Here is a 21,331-nt window from a genome sequence, read left to right as displayed (position 1 = left end):
TTACGAGTCAAACATATATATAGTCACGCGAAAAGATTAAAAAATTCCTTCTCGCGTATGCATCGGAAGCAGCAGCACTTCCGACACGTAACGTAAGCATTCGCTTTTCCGTCACGTACTCCTATCTTTGGATAGACACGAGGTCATCGTAACTCATATTAATGTATCATGATGATGATATCGTTGTGAAAGCCAAATCGTTTTACGTATATCAAACCACTTATTCAGAATTTATAACTACATTTGACTGTTATTTATACATTTATATTTCTCATTTTATTTAGTAGATTTACGTTCAAAAAATGTTTTTCCTAGATGGTTTAAAAAAAAAATTCTATACATTCAGAATAAATCAATATTATTAATCATACTCATGGTAATTAAGATGCATAGAATAAAAACTCGGGATATTTTGCAACTTTTTCGCGGAATGTGTGTGAATAAAGGGTAAGACAAGATCATGATATATAGGTTTAGAGCGCGCAATATATAGTGTCTGGCATTTAACCAGGAACTATCGCGTGCGCGCGCGTATAAAAGCCCTGGGGCCCGTGAGACCCCTATAACAGGTCACTGCCATCGGAGAGAAGCGAGCAGGTTCGAGGCGCTGAATCCCTTTACAGAAGAAGGGGAGCCTGTTTATCCGTGCTGCATTTCACACGCACATACTGACACGCACCATGTGAATTGTACATTTGCGAATCGAGTATCTCGCGGAGAGGCAGAGCGCTCTTGTCGTCGCGTAAAATCGTTAAAAAAAAGGTAGAAAACAAATAATCAATTTGCATGCGCGTCCAACAGGTTCAGATTTAGACCTAACAGGAGGATTATCTCTCACTTTTGTATTCAAAAGATGGCGAAAACGACGCATCCGTGTCTCTGAGAAAGTTTAAACGCGGAAAGTGCGCGCGCGTGGCAACGCAACGGTAATCGAACTTCTGAATTACATTAAGCGGCGTGCGAATTACGTTATAAGAGAACGACACGACCATTCGCGCGGTACCGTTCTTAATAACGGTCACCCGGTATAACGCTCTCCGCTCGAGAATGGAGCAATGTTCCGCGCGATTGCGGGTCTCATCAGCAGGAAAGAGCAGAGACAGTTCCACGCGTCTTGTAATCTCGGCTTTACCTTTGCGAAATTACAGCCGAGAGTCCAGAGATTATGGTTTACGAAACTTCGCACGGAGCATTTTTGCGGAGCAGAGCCGCGCGCGCACGTTCCCAAGTACGCTGATTGAATTACAATGAATGAAAGAGGATGCGATTGAAAACAAAAGATATGAATAAATCGCGAATATTGAAATATGTTGATTTACGTCAATGCTGTTACGTCTTGGGCGAAAAGACTTTCTCGAAATTATAATACACTTAGGCGCTTGTTGTACTTTTCTCCGTAAACGACGATATGTATCAATTTCTGTAAAACCGTTTCGTACTGCGTTTAAGCAATTTCTCTTCTTAATGCGAAAGTTGATACGCGAATATTTCTAGTTACTTTGCTGTTAGCATTTTTTTGCGTATGCAACATATGTACAACATGTGCGTATATATTGCATTATACATATATCGGGAAGAAGAATATTATTCATCTGTGCTGGTAGAAGAAACTTTCTCTTCATTATTTGCAAGAAAAAAATTCCGAAAATCTCGAAATAATATGTCAACCGCGAAATTAATTTATTACCCTAAATGTCTAAACTGATTGGTATGTACAATAAATTCGATCGAGTAAAATATCGATTATTTTTTGTCACGATAAGCTTTCGGCACTAAGCTGCTAATTTATCTCCGCCATTATGTTAAGAGGCTGAATTTATCTGAATTGTTTTATTGGACAGATAACATTTAAATGTTTGAAACAAGATTGGCACATTCCACAAATTCCTAAGCTATAAAATCTTTGCATATTTGCATTTTTTTCTTTCCGTGCATGCTTTACCGTATCGCTGCTGTATAAATGTGGAACGCTTGTTGCATTCGGGGCGTAAGGTTCAATGAAATGTAACACAGCCCAGAGGCAACGTCTTCCTGGAAATCGGAGAGATCATTGCTTGCGCCACGCTTGTGCCCGATTTTCACCTCTGCGTCTCGCGCGTACATACGTATATGTAGGTGCCGCCGCAGGATTCTCCGAATTCATTTTATTACAACTGAATGTCTCCCTTGCGTAACCGCCGATGTTACTGCGGGGATGTAATCGCGGAATGAATTAAACGAAGATTCATGATGCGTGTTATATACGTGCTATCTTCTAGAATTCCCACCGTGCAACTAGAAATTAGGATGTATTATCTTAACCCGAGATAGAAACTTACATTATATAATACGTTTAACGAGAGAATTATTCAATTAATTATTTTTTTAATACACAAGACGAAATATTATATTTTTATAATTCTTAGTAAACATCTCTTATTTAATAAGAAGATATGTCTTTATGGTAAAGACATTGATTTATCGACAACTTCTTATTATTAAACAAGGAAACTTTTATGTAATAACCAGTTTTTGATAAATATATTTCGCACATTTTGATTATATGAATAACATTATATAAAAATGTAAAAATGTTTTCTAAATAAATTTGTTTTCAGATTTATATAATTGATTTTCGATCATGCTTAACGTTCAACGATCGAGAAGATCTACTTCAGTAGATCGAAGTCGAAGGAGGAAATAAATAATACGAAAGATTGTTGTTACAATTATTATTGGTACTGTTATTATCGGTATTATTTTGTTGTTACTATTATTATTATATTGTTAGTGTGGCATCTGACGCATAACAATATGGTACGTACACGGGATCGTGTTAGAATTCGTTCTTTTAATCAGAGAACCATTCTATCAACGAAATCCTGCGTTCGTACTAAATAACAACGATACGCAAAATCAATTGGATTCATCGAAAGTGTAATACATATTCTTTTACTTTCGTTACATACATATACAATCTCTAATCGGCATTGACTGTTCAGTGGCACGATACATGAGCAAATCTTCAAAGTCATACGTCTATACTTCATCTTAAAACGCTATCCAAATTCTTTCATTTTTTAAATATCATAATAAGCATTTTATTTAAACAATTTGTTTTACCAGTTACATTAAATAAACCATTTTTACATGCATTTTATAATTTAAGTGATCGACAGAATGTTGTGAAGAATGATGTTAATGTTAATCGAAACTGTTCCCTGTTAGCATCCCACAGTCGAAAAATAAAAATATCCATATCGCAGTCCTCGATCTCCTTTCTCCTTCCTTACTTTATTGCAGAGGCGGGATGAAGGCCATTAGAGCCATGAACACACTGAACGGTCAAGGCGTAATGCATCAATAATAACGATAGCGCGATATATCGGTTAATTCATTAAATAATTCGCCAATTAAAAAAACGAGCTAACGCATCAGTAGGGATGAAGCGCGGCTAGGCCCAATCTCGGCGGCTCGGCGTAGCTGTGACGGTATCTACCGGATGTCGGGATCATCTCCAACGGCGGTCTGGCACTTTCGCGATCGAGTCCAGGATATCTTTCGTGCTCCGACAGCTCCTGGTACGTCGTGCTCCTCGTTCGCAACTTATCGCGCAACTCCCGCGTATGCTGCGCACGTTCCCGAAATTCTCGCATCTGTTCAATGAAGAGATACAAAAGTCGTCATAAATTTGAAATAATGCTTAGATTACGCCTAGTGCTAAATGCGATTTTAAATCGCGAAAACGATTCTTACGTCTCTCGGATCTACGAGATTCCTCTGATCTCTGAAATCTCTGCCGACCGGCGGATTTTCGTAGAAGCTCCTTGGCCGCGGCCTCGAAGTTTCCGGCTCGGGTGGACATTCAATCGCGTAATGATGAGTCCTGGGTCGTGGTCTACCCTTGTAAGACACAACATTTTCACGATCAAGATTGTCCGGCTGACTTCGTCTGATTGCATGCTCGTGCGAGGACATGGAGTTCATCATGCTCGCCGGATATTGGCGACCAGGTCGATCTTCGTGAACTTGTCTGGCTGACTGGACTCTGTCGAATAACAAGTCCTTGTAATTCGGTCAATTAACTAAACTATAAATAATAATAACATTTTAATGCAAAAAAATGTGATTCTTTGGGATATACGATCACCTTACACATTTATTAAAATCGAGAATTTATCCGGAAATGTTTTCTTTTTATGAAAAAAAAAGTTTAGGAGAGATTTTCTACGAAAAGTTAAAGAATGTGGATACGCAGGATACCGACGTTAACTGCAATTTCCACAAACATTCCCGAACGCATCGAGATATCTTCATAAATTTCTCTTGCGAGAACGCGTGTGATCGGTGAAAATGTTTGTTACTCGAAACCCGTTCGAGCGTGGAAAGCTGAACAGGACCGTATATGTGCAAAACGAAAAGCGCGACAGCGGTCGATGTCGCGTTCAAGATCTCTGGACTGATACTCTCGACGACGATGTTGCATTCCGACTTTTACTCGCGATCGATATGCCCGTTTCGCCAACTGGAATATTCATTTGTATTAAATATTTGTATTAAATATCTGCGATTACGGAATAAGTTTTACCATTTCCGTGTGGTAAAAGACAAACTTTCCTGATTTTTATTCTATTGATAAATTTTATACTTTTTTTATTTGTTGCTGTATAAATTTTATTATTTATTTTATCCGTAGAAACATTATTTTTGAAGCACACCTGTGTACGGGATGATGATCGATGTCTCTCTGCCTGGAAAGAACAGGCCTGGCGATGGCCTCCCTCTCCATCGCCCTAAACATTTCCTTGGCATCTTGGAACCTCTCTCTGGGACTGGTCACCTCACCGGGATTGACCCTGGGCTGATATTGAGGACTCGGCGATCGCTGTCTAAATTCCGCCGCTCGTCGATTCCTGTTACAGCTCGGCGAAACTCCTCTGTTCACTTGATTGGGTAGCCTTTCGGGGCTTCGCGGTAGTCGCGGTAATGTCAGACTCGCAGCTGTCTCCACTTCTGGTAGATAATCATTATCCTCGTTTGGCACACCCCAATCGTCATCTACAAAACAATTAACATATAAATTATAATTACTTCTAATTATAATTACTTCACTCCATTTACGTTAAATATTTCTCACTCTTCATATCAATGTTTCATCGCAGTTTTTACTAAATATAAGAAGCTTAATCATAAAAATGGATGACTTTATCTCATACCTATTTATGAAAAGGGGAATCAAATATTGTATTAAGTTTTTATTTAAAAATAAAATAGTTTCTCGCTTCTTCTTCTTCTTCTTTTTTATAAGATAATAACCAGCGATATGGTTTAAAATCTTAAGTAACAGCGTCCGTCGACTGGTCCTTCCAATTTCGGCCCGTGAAAAATCGGCCGATGGTAATTCCCGCGGAATCTGGCATCTCAGTGAGGTCAAGGAAGATTTAAAGAGTAGTAGCGGGCTAAGGAGACCCAGAAGGGGCGGGGGGAAACACCGATGAGGCTCAGAGAGACACGAGGAGGCTGAGAGGTGCCTCGGGCTGTGGGCCGAGAATGCGGAACCTTATTCCGTACGTATGTACAACGGCCTCCCACGAGGTCGACTCACGCACGAATTTATGCGCTGTTGCTCGTCGTCGTCGTCGTCGTCGTCAAGACAACGTCTCATCATCATCATCATCATCAGCATAACTGTCATTCACCGTTGCCGTAAAAAACGACGACACGGAGCGGCGCTCTCGGCCCCCGCCTTCTCTCATCCGCGTGTGGAAACGCGCCTCTTCGGAGAAGAGGACTCCTTTGCGCAACGATACGCAGTAAAAGACAACGGTGGAACGCCGTTACTGTATTAGGTAAGAATCAGAGAGTGAAATCCATCGCAAGTGCCGCCTCTGCGAATTTTATAAACGCACGCTTTCGGCTTTCTCGATAAACGAACAGTTGGAATTATAGTTTATAGTCACATGAAATATTATTGATCGTCGTGCGAATAAATCAGTTTCTGAAGCGTTTGTGATCAACGGTGCAATTTTTACTTATCACGATATCGGCGACTTTCGAAACGGTACGCGTGTACATAACGGTGTATAACGAGTAACGAGATAGTAAAAATTCGTGCACAATAAGACGTCGACGAGAGACGTAATTGATTAGCATCGCCGCGAAGCGATAAGCTGACGTCTAATCTCCGGCCTGGGATCTAAGCAGTTAGAATAGTTTCGCGCGAAATGCAGCTACGTAAGGCGAATCGTGACTGTATAAGACATGCGAAGGCAGTTAAGTATGTCATGTCGCTTTAAACCGCAAGGATTTCTGGTAGGAGCAAATGAGGCGCCGCGCGCCGTTCACACGGTGGGACGACAGTGGAAAAAAAAATCGCGATCAGGTGTTGATCATCGCGGTCCAGCATCTGTCGCGTCCTCTCTAATCATGCGAAACGTAAACGTGACGGAAAGAGGATGCATATCCGCGTGTTGCGTCTCTCGATTATCCCATCTCGGAATAAATCAATATTCTCGAGTTAAATTTATTCAATATTAAATAAATAAATCGTCCTTTCTTTCGCAAAAAGTCGCGCAGAGTCATGTAACTTCTATGACAGTCGAATACTAGCGTCGCGACAGCCGTAGGATAAAGTTTACGAGGTTTTTGAAATTATTGAAGACGGATCTATTATCATCAGTGAATCCTGACAATCCGGTGCGGATAGCAGATTGGGGAGTAGGGAGATGTCGTTTGCATTAAACGACAAATGAGTTTACGCAGGCGGGCGGTCGGTATATGTAGCTTCAACGCGCGCACATGCGATAGCTTCGAAATTGGACACTTAGTTCGGAGTGTTCGAACGTGTTCAGCGTTGCCCGTTGCCCCCCTGGGGAGACTCACCAGTGCGTCTCGTCGAATAACGACGAGTAAACAATATCTCCCTTCCACCTTACTATTCGTGCTATTTCACGGTGACTGATTCGCCTTAATGCATGCAGGACCGCTCAAAAAGAAATGCTTATATACCGTAAAATCACCCGAACGCATGGGCCAGTTTTTAATTTAATTTAGAGTCTCGGAAACTTAAAGATCAAATTTAATAGGTAATTCGAGTCGAGTCATCATCACGCGCCTGCAGCGCGCGCGATTTCAATGCCGTTGTTTTGGCATCGCTCTTCATAATGCGGGAATCTCCACGCTGCTAACGGTACATAATTACGTGGGACACTTGGATTTGTCTATTTGCGAGTCTATTGAAGCCGCGCGGAGATGCCCGGGCTTTCGTGCAAAGTCTTGGCCGCCACAATATCGACGATCAGCTGTTTTTTTTTTTTTTTTTTTTTGAGGCCGTACGTAGCCCTGAAGCCAGCCGAAGATATGTACGCCCGTCGCCGTCGTGCCGCCGTGGTACCTGCCGCTGACACGACGACGTCCTAACGGTATTCCTTCCACTGTAACAGGTGCTCAATACAATCTCTCTCTCGCGCGTACGAGCTTGACGCCGGAGCCGAGCGTGTCGCCTACCCGGTACACGGTGCGGCGCGGGGATATCGAATTCGTCTCTTTTTTTTCTCCCTTCCGTCCTGCTCATCTCGAAATTTATTCAGCGACGTTATATGGGTCAGTCGTCCGTTAAAAACACGTTTCTCGCAAGGTAAGGCATGCCCCGGAGGACGAGCGTGATGCTTCGATATACGCGCGTCGCGTGCATCTTAATGCGCACCGCTGCGATATCGGACTACCGCGCTGCTTTGTGCAAAAGATAAAGCAAGTAGAATGGACCGAGTGGACTCTCTCATATACGCGCGCGCGCGGCGCTCTGACTCGAGTACCAATAAAGAAGCATTTATACTAAACATCACCGTTACTCTTCTCTCTATCATGCCGCGTTCCCATTCTCAAGATACTCTCCCTCTTTCCCTCCGTCCCAAAGGGTATATTGCAAATAAAATAAATTTCTCTTAATCGGATCGTGAGAGCCTGTGGACGCATCGCACCGCCCACTTTGACAGATTTGTAACCGCAGAAAATTTCGGTCGCGCAGATCGAAAAGCGTAAACAGTGTACAAGATGTATTACACATATAGAAACGCGAAGAGGCCAGTTTGCGAATCGTGACTCTTTCGCGTTTATGATCATCAGCTTTCCTGAATTCGATGAATGAATTTTCGTTGTGGCCTAGATCGACTTTTTATAATGAGGGTATGCGATTTCGCGCATTTTCGTCGCATAGAGGTGTCTCGCAAATGCGTTTTCGGGCTTGACCGCGAAAGTAGATAATGAAAGTAGATAATTTTATTGTTAAATAAGAAGGCCACGCGTGTGCACTTTGGCAAACCAGGCCGAACTCGATTCCGTATTCGATGCGGAATCTCGGTGGCGGAACAGCCGGAAAAGAAGGAAGGAAAAAGCGGACGTGCTCGAAGACGACAACGAGAAGTGATTTTTCGTAGCTAACCGGCAAACTGGGTTACCAGGCCGTTCGGTTCGCCACTGCCCAGTTTTCTACGAGAGCCGATAAGATTCGAATCGAGCTGGCACGCATGGGAATCTGTCCCGCCAGTAGAAAGTGCCCAAATTTTTGTCGTCCCCCCCGGTCGTGAGTCGGGTATGAATCTTTAACCGTGGAATCATTTCCGCTTTCGTGCGCAGAAGACTGCGTGTAGATTGCGAGAAATACATATACGCTTGAGAGTTTTACCTCTCCGAGAGGCAAAGATACAACATCGGGAAGATAAAGAAATTCAATTCGGTTGAATTATCCTTTTGTGTTTTCCGACAATAATGGCGGCAAAAACACCGTTATTTCGTCAATTTTCGACAGTAAGTTTTTTTTAAGAGTAATCATTTCGCTCTCTACGTTTATTGCCGCACATAAAGCCGATTTCGCAGATCTCGGCGATTCTCCTCGCTTCGAGAAGAATGATTATTGGGTGCGCGATCATTTCCTGAGACGGATCGCGAAAAGAAGAAGCGAGGACTTTCACTTTCGTACGGCGCCCAGCATCGGCTTGCGTTTATCCGCTTAACCGGCGTAATGATGCGTCCAGTCAACGGCACCGCGAGATTATTCTAAAAACTTTCCATTTTGTAATTAGCCGCAAATTATGTAACGATGCAGTTCTTTCTTCTTCTTCTTCTTCTTCTTCTTCTACGCTCCCCGGTCGGACGGGCGCGTTTATATAACTTCAATCTTCTTCTTCTCCCGCGCGAGATCGATCTCTCCGTGTCGACTTTCATCGATGTTTTACGACACAATTTACAGATCGGTCTTAGAATATATAAATCGAGCAAGTTGTACAACTTTCGAGATGTTACCAGCTATCGCGGCGTGTATAATAAGGCGTGCAATAAATTTAATTGGCGGAGTCGACGTGGTATAAATTTCCCATTAAGTATGCCAAATGAGAAGGTAAATTGCGACGAAATAGCAGCTTCGAGGTAAACCCGTGTGTTTACGTCCTGAAAACCTATTTTCGCGGCCGTGTAACGTACCCACACAAAACGATACTCTCGGAGGTATTGGCCGATGACGCGGAATTTCTATGAACCGTCGCCGAGTCTAATATTCACGGCGAGTTTCACACTCGCTAGAATCGCAATTGTCACGCTCGCAGCCAATTTTACGCACACGCTCCTCGAGACGCAGGCTTTCTTGCCTGAAATGGGATGTTGCATCGTAACTTGACGCAACGGCCGCGAGTCGCGAAAATGCTTCTCAGACGGTCGCGTTGCAACGACCTACTTGCTAACGCCTAATTTCATACATGTGTTTCTTAATATCACTACAAGCTCTAGTTTGTCGGAAAGTTCTGGCGTGTTGCGCCAATCGAGAGTTTTAATTGCCGAATAATTATGGAAAGAATATATGAAATTAAAAAGCTTTGAAATTTAAGATTTACGATATCAAGATTATACAGAAATTATTTATTTATATATAAAATAAAAAATTGATTTACAAAACTGAGAGTTACTAAAAACATCAAGCATTATCTAGAGATTCTTGGAATTAAAAATGCATTATTCCTGGTAAGAAAATTTCGAAAAAAGAAAGTTTCAATAAGGATCATCCGCACTGTTTCGTAACGTCAAATTATACTAATTTAAGTCGTTTTTAACCATTGCTATATAGGTCGCTACTGCTCCTATTCAATATATTAATTTAACTAAACCAATGGAGTTAAAATAATACTGTTTTGTATTAGAATAATAAATTTCGACACACACATGAGTTAAAAATAACAGAATGTTATTTAACTTAAGGTATTGGTTTAAATTTGTACCTTTAATATTTAACAGGGTGAGAGTAACTCATTCTCATTTGGCTTATCTCCCAGATCTTCGCTATGACGAAAGTCACTCACCGGAAGAGGAATCTCTGGACGGTCTGGACGGTCTCTGGCCGAGGGAATGGTGCGTCTGATAAGGCGGTGGCGTTGCCGCGCTATCGGACCCTATGCCGCTGCTGGCCGCGCTTCTCGTGCCACCCCTGTCGATGGCCGTGCTACCACCCACGATAGTCTGATTCAGGCAACGCCTGAACTCGATGCCGGCCAGGTTGCCGCGGTGCCTGTGCACGGTATCGTAGTCGCGCGGCGGCAGTAATATCGGGCCGACGTCATTGTCACCGGAATTGCCTCTGCCTGAAACACGATTGTCTGCTTCGAATACCCAACGTCGCCTTGACACGCATGACGCGTACGCGGACGTTCGTCGTTCGTTCGCTCGCGGGCGCGCGCCAATATCGCTAACTGCGAGTGCGACAGCAGCGTTTTATATGAATGGCAATGAGAGAAACGAACGAAATTCTCAGGCATCCCCAAAAATCGCTCGTATAATTTATATTGTATCTTACACTTCCACTTATTTTTTACTTATTTAAAAAATATGACTTTCTGTATAATCTCATACAAGATACGCGTAATATTCTTCGAGATATTCGAGATATTTCATTTGGCTCCCGACACAGATATAACGGAATCTTGTATGACGAACAAATGTTAGGAAAATGCAATGTTCGGAAAAGATACTCACCTAATTTTGCCCGCAACTCGGCGGCCAAAGACTCGTAAATGGTCGTGGTTTGGGCCGGGTCGTGTCTGAGCTCACCGCTACCTTCGGAAGACTCGGACTCTCTGGTACTTCGGCCATCGCTTCCTAGATTACTGCGGATTCTGCCCTCGCTCGCCGTGACCCTGGCCAAATTGTCGGTGTGTGACGCCAGCGCTTTCAGCTGGCCACCTAACAATTCGGCGGTCTCGACCGAGTCGCATCTGGAACGGCGAGAAGCAAGGCGAAAGATAAAACGAGGTTTCTACCTTCATCGAAATGACGGAGGAGTAAAACGAGAGACAGATGTAATCTCATCCTGTTGGCTCTATGGCGATACTCCAGAATTGTAATTTGCCTGTCTCCCTTTATGTAACGTCGCACGCAAATGCTATACCGAGTGTCTCGAAACAATCGAGCAGCGGCAAAACAAGATCACGTGGACAAAGTACGGTACAAAACTTTTATGTACATTAAGTGTGGGATCAAGCTGTTCTGTTTATGAAAAATGCGTGAAAAGTGCGCGTTTTATTACGTGTAGATGTAAGCCCGCGATAAGTACAATCGCCGTTCCCAGCGAGAAAAAAGATCGACCACTTCTTCTCATTTAGGTCGCCGGTATATGAAGTACACAATATGTACATCGCGGGATATAATATGTATAGCTGTAATATCTTGTTCGAGCTCTTCTCTCTAATATACAGCAAAATGTTCTTTAACGGGACTTTCATTGAGCATACCAAAGAGATCGCGCGCCTTCGCGGTTAACTTCGATCGAACAATCGGTGTCGATTCTCATGGAACGACATTTACAACAACCGTTTGTGTCCCCGCAGCCTCGTGCATACGAGATAAAATTCGGTCGACACCTCCGAGTTCCAAATAATTATACTTCGAACGCGCGCTAATTATCACCGTCGCTGTGAAGCAGATCGTTGAACTAATAGCCCTGATAATTTGCAATTTAATGACAAGGTTGCTCCGAATACTTTTATCCGCTCGCCGCTTTGCCGCGACGATACAACGCCGGCTGAGCTACGTGCGAACGCCGCGGGATTATGAAAATCATTAACGATCCGTTAGAATTACGAAAGTCGTTAATTAAGGAACGAAACGTGGCTCGTAATGGGTGAGATCGAGGCGATGAACCGAATGGCCTCTGTTTAACCGCGAATTCCTGCCACGGACTTGATAGATAAATATAGCGTGGCTGTATCTCTTAGGTTCCCATGTTACGTCTGCATTCTTAATAAAGGTCTCTACACTCTTATAAAAAACTGCACTCTCTTGTCTGATTAATGATTAAGTGATTCGAATATGTCTGATCGTCTACGGAAAGAGAGCAGAGCTAGTTAACATGAGAGTTGTTTTATTCTCTGTCAATCTTAACAGTACATCAACATTAGAATGTATTGAAAATTACTTCTCTTAGATTAGCTAGTTTAAGTTATACATTTAATTATCAATTATCAGTATCATGTTTATTAATTTTTCTGTTAGTTTGCATAATAAATTGACGTAGTAACCTGTATGCGTGCACGTGCACGGGATTGTTGGTCGCCGGATTTGGCAGCAGCAGGGTCGCGGCCACGATGTCCTCCCGCTGCACGGCTGCCAGAACCGCGTGACCTGGCACCAAGTGCTTCACCGCCGACCTTGTCGAACCACCAGGGTGAACAGTTTGTATAATCTTCAGACCTTTGTTGCTCACCTATTAAAAATATAAATGCACGCCGTTCACGCCGTTGGTTGCGAAGTTCGCTCGTGCGCGAGTTCCTTGCGCAAACCGTGACTTTCTTTGTACCATACATCGCGAGGATACTTTGCGATACGTTCCATATAACGTTTAAATACATAATTAAAAAATGAGACAGATATATATTAAAAATAAAAAGAATACATGTCTCTCGGAATGAAATTTTGTTGCTTGAATTTTTAAAAGCGCGACGATAGCATTGTCCGCACAAATTAGTAATCAATTCATAATAATCAAAGATTCTCGCATCGCATAATTTTAGCTCTCTCTCTCTCTCTCTCTTGATTGCCTTGTTCTTCATCTGCGCGTCCCGCGCAAACGTTCGTCCTTGTACTTAAACTGAATCACGTGAGAGATATGCGAGAAGGCGTGTGCCGCGTACAATGTGTTCCACTTCGCGAAAACACTTAATTACCGCGCTGTCGATCATCGCGACGATTCGGATTGCTGAAACGCTCGCGAGACCGGTTATATGGATATCTACCACCCACGAGAGATGGATACCACGGACTTTCCCCGCGCATCGTCGCTACACTGACAATTAAACTTACACAACGATTAGGTGGAGTGGTCTCGTTTCATAACGCGGTTTTTTTTTTACGCACGATATGTACGTGCTTTGCCGTAAATTTCGACTGAACAACAAGGGCATTGAGCAAATTAGAAAAACCAGCAGCGAAAACAGGAAATTAAAAAAGATCGTAAGAATATTCAATATTATGTTATTTGAATATATAAATATTTATGTTATATTTGTTTTATCTCTTAGTTTTGTATAAAGCAAACGATAATTTGACATGAACTTTCGCGATAACGTGCGAATACAGTTAGAGATAAAACCTAATCGGTTACTCAACACTGCTCAGGTTTCCATCGTAAACCGTTCACGCGCGGTAATCTCCTTTTAACAGCCCGGACTTGGCGCATCTGGCGAACCCTAATGCGACGCAGGGTAAAAATTCGTTACAAAGAACCCGTTTGCTTCGTTTGACACCGTTAATACGCACGGCTAAATCATGTCTCGCGCTGTCCAGATTCGAAAACTGCGGATTCGAAGCGAGATTTATTGCATCACGTATACCGGCGCGGCGGCGATTTCTAAACGAGCGAGCGTATCCATTTTCAGACGCCACTTGATATGCGCCGGGAAGCGCACGCCACGTGTCCACGTTATTTTAACGGTCGCGAAACAGTTTTGGCGTCCGCGCGCGTACGTTTAATTTCTCTTTTCTCCATCAAAGCGGCGTATTAGCAACGCGCTCGTTTATGATAAGATTCGGGTCAGTGAATTTATTATTACATTTACGGCGAACGCGTAACGTTACAAATACATAATCAAAGCTGCCCCTCGGGGAACGATTTCGTTGCACGCACGTTGTAACTGTCGGAAAGGAAATGACGTTGAAAAAAACGCGTCGTCGTTTCACCAATATAGTCACGGACGACCAAGGATCTTTTAACGGGAATTATTATATCGTGCTATACGGATGACTTCTTCCTTCTCCGTATACATGTATTGCGAACGCGCGTTCCATCGGGGTTAATGGCGTCTCTCCCCGGCCGGGCCGCGCGTTTACCGAAAATTCTCACGTTCCTAAAATGCACCAAAGCGCCGTCAAACCGCGTTTCGTTCGTTCGTTCCGCCGTAAATCGGCCAGACGCGAAAACCCGTCGAGCGAACCAACCTCTGCAGCTGCGGGATAAGGTGCGTGATTTCGCTTATTTTTTTGCTCTCCGGCAACTGCACTTTCACTGTCACGCGTGCTGACACGCAGGAAAAAGAAAAAAAAAGACGAAGAAGAAAAAGGAAAACGGAAACGACGGTGCAATGTATCGACACGAGTTCCGAATCGGTTGGACGCGTGGATCGTCGTCGTCGGGTCGATTCGTTTCCGCGACATTTTCGGCGCGCGCCGCCGAAACCGGATTTCAGGATGGTACCGCTCACCTGCAGTGTGACCTTGAAAGGTTCTTGAAGTCGTTCCCGCTCCAGCAGATAAGCTATGGCACCGGGCATCGCGTCCACCCCCTTGGCCTCCCTCGCGCCAAGGTACCAGACGTAATAGAAGCTCTTCTTGACATCCTTGCTACCCCTCAGGCGCAGGGCCATCACTCACTGTTCGCGGAAATATATAAACGGAATTTCATCATTTCGTCCTCTACGGCTGGCTACGGGGAGGGACTCGTTATCCAGGAAACGGATTGATACGGTGAATGCGCTGGATAGTGGATACGGTCCGTTACTATGGGCGTATTCGATACTTAATCGACTCGTCGGATGAGTGCCGTCGATTTATTTAATTTAAGAAAACAAAATTATAACTTATAAACGAAAATTCTCTCGCGATATTCCCTTTTTCTTGTCATGAAACTCTAGCTCGCGTCGCTTTTCAAATAAATAAATAGCGTGACGCTAATTTAATTTGGAAGACAACACAATTAACAGAATCTTTGACACAATGCGTGGCTACAGTTCGTCGTCCTTGACGGTTGCTACGAGATCTCTTCTTATTATCGTTTAAAAAGTTCCGATAATATGAATTAAGAATCGTGATAGAGATGGCGTAACATCATGTGACTGAAACGATGTATCTCGTATGATGGATAGCGAGGATATAGCCATTCGATGATGCGAAGATTAGCGCATGCTAACGCGCGGAAGTGTTCGTCGGACCTGCGGAAATTGCGGATAATCTTACGCTCGCGAGGAACGTAAACGGACACTATTTTCCGAATAATTCTTCTTTAATTATACCCTACGCCTCGCGATCGAGGAAAAACGTCAATTTTCCACGAGCCCGGGCTTTTACCTGGCCGCCGTCGTGCGAGGGGCATGGAGCGAGCCTGTCGGTTCATCCACTTCCTCAATTACTTTCACGCTTAAACCCGTTTCCACGTTATCCATCTCGCGGCGGTTCATTTCCCACTGATGCTTATAACGTCGACGGTGGTTTATAACGAAAATATTTTGCAAGATGAAAGTGTGCCGATATACGCCGCGATCGACGAGATAGACGAGATAGATCGTCAAGGAAAATGTGCGTTTCCAATCGATCTCGACGAGTATCAGCATTAGATATGTTCTATGACTCCGTTATTTTTTTTTTTTACATGAAATGTTTTATTTTAATGACAAGGTGTGCAAGTTCCTTTTGTTCATCGAGATTTGTTGTGTTAAAAATAGCCTCAGATCGTATTCGTGCGAATACGTTTTTCCATTTAATCCTTAAATCAACATTCGTGCGTAACTACATAAACATGCTTTGCACGTTTCTTTTCCACTTGATGCTATACGCGTGCACGAAATTTCAAATATTTTGATTGTATCACCGCATGAATGGCTAGATTATTTCAGAAAACACTCTCAAAAAATTGATAATTTTGCAAACTTTCTTTTTTTTTTTTTTAAATTAAGCATTTAATTTCCACATTTATGATGTCCGTGCGTGCACTTTAAATTCACTGGCGTCACTTCAATTTAAAAAAAAATCTCGATTTAAATTAAATTAAATTAAATTAAAAGAACAAAGGCAAACGATCGAAGAATATATTGAGATGATTTGAGGATGTTTAAATATTTCATCAGAATCGAGTCCAAACTTGGTAGCCCTACCGAGAACCCTAGTCCCTGCAGCGAGAAAGGATATACTCCAGGGACCCTACGCTAACACGCTACCGTAGATCGCCACTTGCCTGTATATATGTCGGAGGTCTTCGCCTCGCGTTTCGCAGCTATCCCGAGGAAAAAGTCCGCGAAATCCGCGTGCGAATCTATCGGATCCTCGGCAACGAAACACGCGCGTCCCGCCACTACGTCACATGCACACGAACCGTAGGCGCACGAATAACACGATATGCACACCTGTAACTCGCGGCCTCGTCTGACAGCTGCGGGAGAACCTAACCACTTTTCCACGGGGCACGGGGCCGTAAGGCCGCTCCGTTCTGCCGAGTGACGCTCGCCGATCTGAACGGCGGGAACGGAACGGAACGGAACCAAGGGGGGACCCGCAGGAGAGCGGGCCCCTTCGCGGCTCGCGAAGAAGCGAAATCGGCCTTCTTCGAGGCCCCTCGGCTCAGCTCGCCGACCTGTTGCGCGCCGAGGACGCATCGAAACACATTTCGGGCATATCGATACGTTAAATTCCGCGGGGGATAATGGGAGGATACCGCGTGTGCGAGCGAGAAAGAGGAGAGAAGAAAAGAAAAGAGAAGGAAAAAAAGGGAACCAGCGAACGAGGGAGAGAAGGAGCGCGACGATCCCGAGATTTGGCCGCGGGGGCCTTACGCCCGGCCCTATGGCGACCTTTCACGCTCGTTCCGAAGGTCCCTGACGTCTTCCGATCTTCTCTTGCCCTTTCTCTCGCCTCTCCTATCCCCCGCTCTCTATCTGACCGCCACACCTTCTCGACGATCGGACTTGGGATCGGCCGCGCGGACGGTAAAGTGCTCCGCTCTCGGAAAGAGAAAGAGAGAGGCCAGCGACTTCTAACCGGCGCGCTGCCGGACAGATTCCGTCCTGAATTCGTGTCTCGGGCACCTCTCGCCTATCTTCGAAGAAGAAAGAGAGAGGAACGGGTCTTTTCCACTCTCCTCCCGGCCTGCTCGTCGCTCCTTTCCCCTCTTTCTCGCGCCTCTTCCGACGACATATCTCTCTTCGCCTCTCTCGGGTTGTCTACCTGTTCGCGTCTACCTTCGCTCGCGTTTTATTCTACCTGCCTCTCTTTGGACCTTTGCTAAAGACCGATTGTGACGGGATACAGGCCCAACGCCCAACTTAGCGGACGAAAACAGAAAAAGAGAATATTCATTTTTATGATCTCCTTTCTTCGCCTGCAGATATAAAATTTTATCAGTTTCTCTCGCGGTCCTTTTTACTACGTCGTTTACTACCAAAAATTCTGGCCAAAACATGCCTAAAAAAGGAAAGACAAAAAGAGAGAGAAGGGAGGCGAATGAGGCGTCTAACACAGCGAGTGCTTCTCCCTTGCGCACCTAATACGTCCGTATATAGACATTACAAGTATTACAAACATAATCAAATATTTCAAAATGCGACGATTAGTGATCGATGACTTTAAGTGGATTAGTTGCCTCATATCGGAGGCAATGACGACAGATACAGAGAAATCACGAGAAAACTGAGAAGATTGATGGACGGTTTGCTCCATCGGATTTAAACGATATCTATTGTGCAATCATTTGCTTTGCAGTTTCAATCGACTCGATCAATGAGTCACGCGTAATATCCAAGGTTCCATCCAGCGATTTAGCAAATATTTTCAACCTCGAATCACCTGGTGTAAATATTGCCTCAGCATTTGATCGCGCGCGCGGCATTTCCTTTTCGATAAATCATACATAATTCATAAATACCGTAAACTCTATACCTATCTCCTCTCGTAAGGATCATATTTATAGAATACTTTCTAGGTACGATCTCTTTTGCATTTACGAAGATGGAATACATGGTTGTTAACGTCATCGAGAGATTTGCATAAGTGGCAGCATTTTATCCGAAGCGCTCATTATAATTGAAATCTAAGAGATCCTTAAGAGAATGACAAATCATGAAAAAATTATTCGGTGATATCTCTCTAGAAAATAAGAAATTATCGTCAAACGGGTTTGTTCTCTTGAGACAGGAAGCCTGCCATTTTATAGCGGCGTATGCATCACGGGGGAAGTTCAATCTAATCAAAGTAACGGCTTATGTAGCGATTGCCGCGCTCTGAAGCTCGTGGAAACGCGTTTTACATAACTTAACATATGTAAGGTGTCTGGGGTGCCTAATCGCGGGCGAAGATACGGGAAAACAGAAAGGGACTTGCGAGTGAAGTGCGGCGACGTTGAAATCAAACACATATTGAGAAAGTGCACGCGGTCGATAATGGAACTCGCGCGAACCTCGTGCGAAGCAGCTGCTGGCAAGTTGTGAAACGTAATGCCTTTCTTGTAATTAGAAAGTTTCAATATTAATATTGAATTTGCGGAAATTGGAAATTAACAATTTTTTCAGCACGTCTATTTAAAAATAAAGCATGTAAAAAAATTCTTTAATAGTATTAAATAAGCGTTAAAAATATGCCTAAAAAGCGCTTAAAAATGCATTTTTATTTACGGATTTGCTTGTGCGAAAGTAAGTCGTAATGTCCTTTGTTTGAAATAAAAGAGGGATAATGCGAGATGAATTTTTTGTTGCAGTATATTTTTAAAAAGATCATGCTGAGAACAGCGGAAATAATATACCGCTGCTAAACAATAAAATTACTCATACCGATGTTGATGCCGTTCCATTGCCATTTGCGTGCAGAGCGGAACTCAATTTTTGGATCTTACGACGCGAGTATTGTTAGCCAATCTTGGGAGTCGTGACTTGAAAATTTTTTTTCGGCGAGATTAAGTATCTTTTTTTTATCACTGTGCCATACGGAGAAGATATAAAAAGTCACGATATAAATATATGACGTAATGTAAAACCGTATATGATTAAGTAGCATCCAGAAAAGTAGTTTCGAGGGTAAAACGAGGAAGCGGAACGAAACGCGCAAGATATAATAAAACGAAGAAAAAAAGATCATGTTCTCGTACATTTAAAAAAACAGTATTTTTAAGTAAAATATTAGCGGCGTTATACTTAAGAAATAGATTCTAGCTACAATATCAAACATATGAACAAATATAAATTTGTAGAATATAAATTTTTGTATCAACAATATACGTTCGTGCGAAATTCAGTAAACGCGAAACGCGACTATAGTTCGCCACCGATTCAAGCTAACTTAAGAAAGATCTGTAAAGGGGCATTAAGACATGCCGCAGCCCTGACATTTCGCCGATCGCACGAGGTCATGCGATTAATTTGTATTATTCCTGTTAGTACCTCGATAGTTCCTGATTTTCACTTTCTCCTACACGCGGTAGTCCTCAAATAACTTATACATTTACTTCCGAAGTTTGCGTCCATAAAATAAGACGCGACAACAATTAATGATTCTAAGAATATTGAAGCCTTGAATAAATAACGAAAAAAAAAGAGAAGTTACATTCACATTATAGAGCGTTATTACTTAAAAAAGAGAAAGAAAAATATATAAAAATGGCTGTTTTCTGTATCAGAAAGATAACAATACATAACGTTAAAAATAATATAATTATTATCGGATCATAACTGTAAATATTTGTGATCGAGATTTATTGATGTAAACATAAACCATGTCACAGCTCAAAAAGTATGACGCTATGTAACTTCGACGGTTCGGTAATAGGTTGCAGCACCGTGTAGCAACTTCATGGAAGCCTAAGTAATGTAATTTTAATTTGATGTCGTGTCGCAATAGAGCATTACTTTAGAACTACTCTTACAGTAATGCTAATTATTATTTTATCATCGAAAGTAAATGTACGCTCGATGCTGCGAATGTCTTAACACATTAAATTTTATCGTATTTAATTAAATGCTTGTATCCATTTGCATTATGCAAATTGTTTAATTATGAAAGTATGCCTGGAATCAGTATGCATTTATAATTATTAATGATCTTTTCATTTCTCCGTAAAAGGCGAGATTAAAAAATAATGCGATTTACTTGGTTATATGGTATAGGTCTCGAGAGTTATGCTGCGAAATTGATATGCGTGTTATTAAATAAATATACATAGTACGAGCATCCTACTTTGCGTATCAATAGCTCCTAAGCACGGAAATATTTCAGGCTGCATCGCCACCCTGAATCGTTTCGTGAGCGCCATTATTAATACTGAATCATGTGGACGTAAGAAATAACTGGATCGTGATTGGAATCCGTGTGGAGTATAAAAAGTAGTATAAGAAATATATATAGAGTCATTAAACTGTGACATTATGTAATAAGAGCCTATCGTATGAGCAAATGAGAAAGCGTATTAATATGGAAAACGGTATAAGAGTGTGAACACGTGAGAATGAAATGATAAGAAGGTATAAATTAATAAATTATAAATGTAGTAATATTAAATGTGTTAATAACAATGTAAACAAAGCGAAAATTAATAATACTTGTAAAAGGATCAACAACCTGTGATGTATCTGAATAAAACATGGACGTGTATTACATCCAAAGCAACCACGATTACAATGCTGAACATTAAACATTACAAAGTTGCGATCAATCGGAAACATATTGAAAATGTTCAAAAGTATTCAAAAGTATCAAAAACAGCAATGACAAGTAATTAATAAAGTGGTGTGTGTATGTTAAATATAATTATATCAGATTGTAGAAGCGCTATTGATTTTAAAAATATTAGTGTACTAAAATATCAATATAATTTAGTTATTGCATAGGATTGAAAATATATTTTATATAGGAATGTATGTTACGCAATTATTCTTTTAAATTATAAATGTCTCCAAAACTTAATTACATTATTCAAAGATGTTATAGCAGTAATTATTTTGTTCAAGAGAAATTTTAAATAATCAAAAATTAAAATATAAATAAAAATTCTTTTTAATCAATATACAATTTTGTGTTAATTTTATATATTAAGATATTCTATTAAATCTGGAATTTTACTGTTTTA

General features: G+C 42.1%; 1 protein-coding gene across 4 annotated transcripts in view; it reads right to left on the bottom strand.

The window, feature by feature from the left end:
• Positions 1–2,047: 2,047 nt before the first annotated feature.
• The window catches only part of LOC143896823 (uncharacterized), a 116,367-nt gene continuing 97,083 nt past the window's right edge, over positions 2,048–21,331 (bottom strand). For 2 of the 4 annotated variants that reach the window (XM_077404903.1, XM_077404904.1), the window contains 7 exons: positions 14,715–14,882; positions 12,537–12,721; positions 10,996–11,234; positions 10,326–10,604; positions 4,698–5,037; positions 3,736–4,027; positions 2,048–3,635 (listed from right to left, as the gene is read on the bottom strand). In XM_077404903.1, coding sequence (XP_077261029.1) covers positions 3,414–3,635; positions 3,736–4,027; positions 4,698–5,037; positions 10,326–10,604; positions 10,996–11,234; positions 12,537–12,721; positions 14,715–14,876 — 1,719 coding nt within the window. In that variant the 5' untranslated portion in view covers positions 14,877–14,882 and the 3' untranslated portion in view covers positions 2,048–3,413. Of the gene's footprint in view, positions 3,636–3,735; positions 4,028–4,697; positions 5,038–10,325; positions 10,605–10,995; positions 11,235–12,536; positions 12,722–14,714; positions 14,883–16,628; positions 16,968–17,072; positions 17,475–21,331 lie in introns of those variants that run through there. The other 2 variants (XM_077404906.1, XM_077404905.1) reach the window with 2 other exon arrangements.

Source organism: Temnothorax americanus, unplaced genomic scaffold (assembly GCF_048541705.1).
Source record: "Temnothorax americanus isolate GAGA-0224 unplaced genomic scaffold, ASM4854170v1 Scaffold2, whole genome shotgun sequence".
In the NCBI taxonomy this organism is placed as follows: Eukaryota; Metazoa; Arthropoda; class Insecta; order Hymenoptera; family Formicidae; genus Temnothorax; species Temnothorax americanus.
The sequence above is the reverse complement of the archived record's forward strand: the minus strand, read 5'-3'. Positions and strand labels throughout refer to the sequence as shown.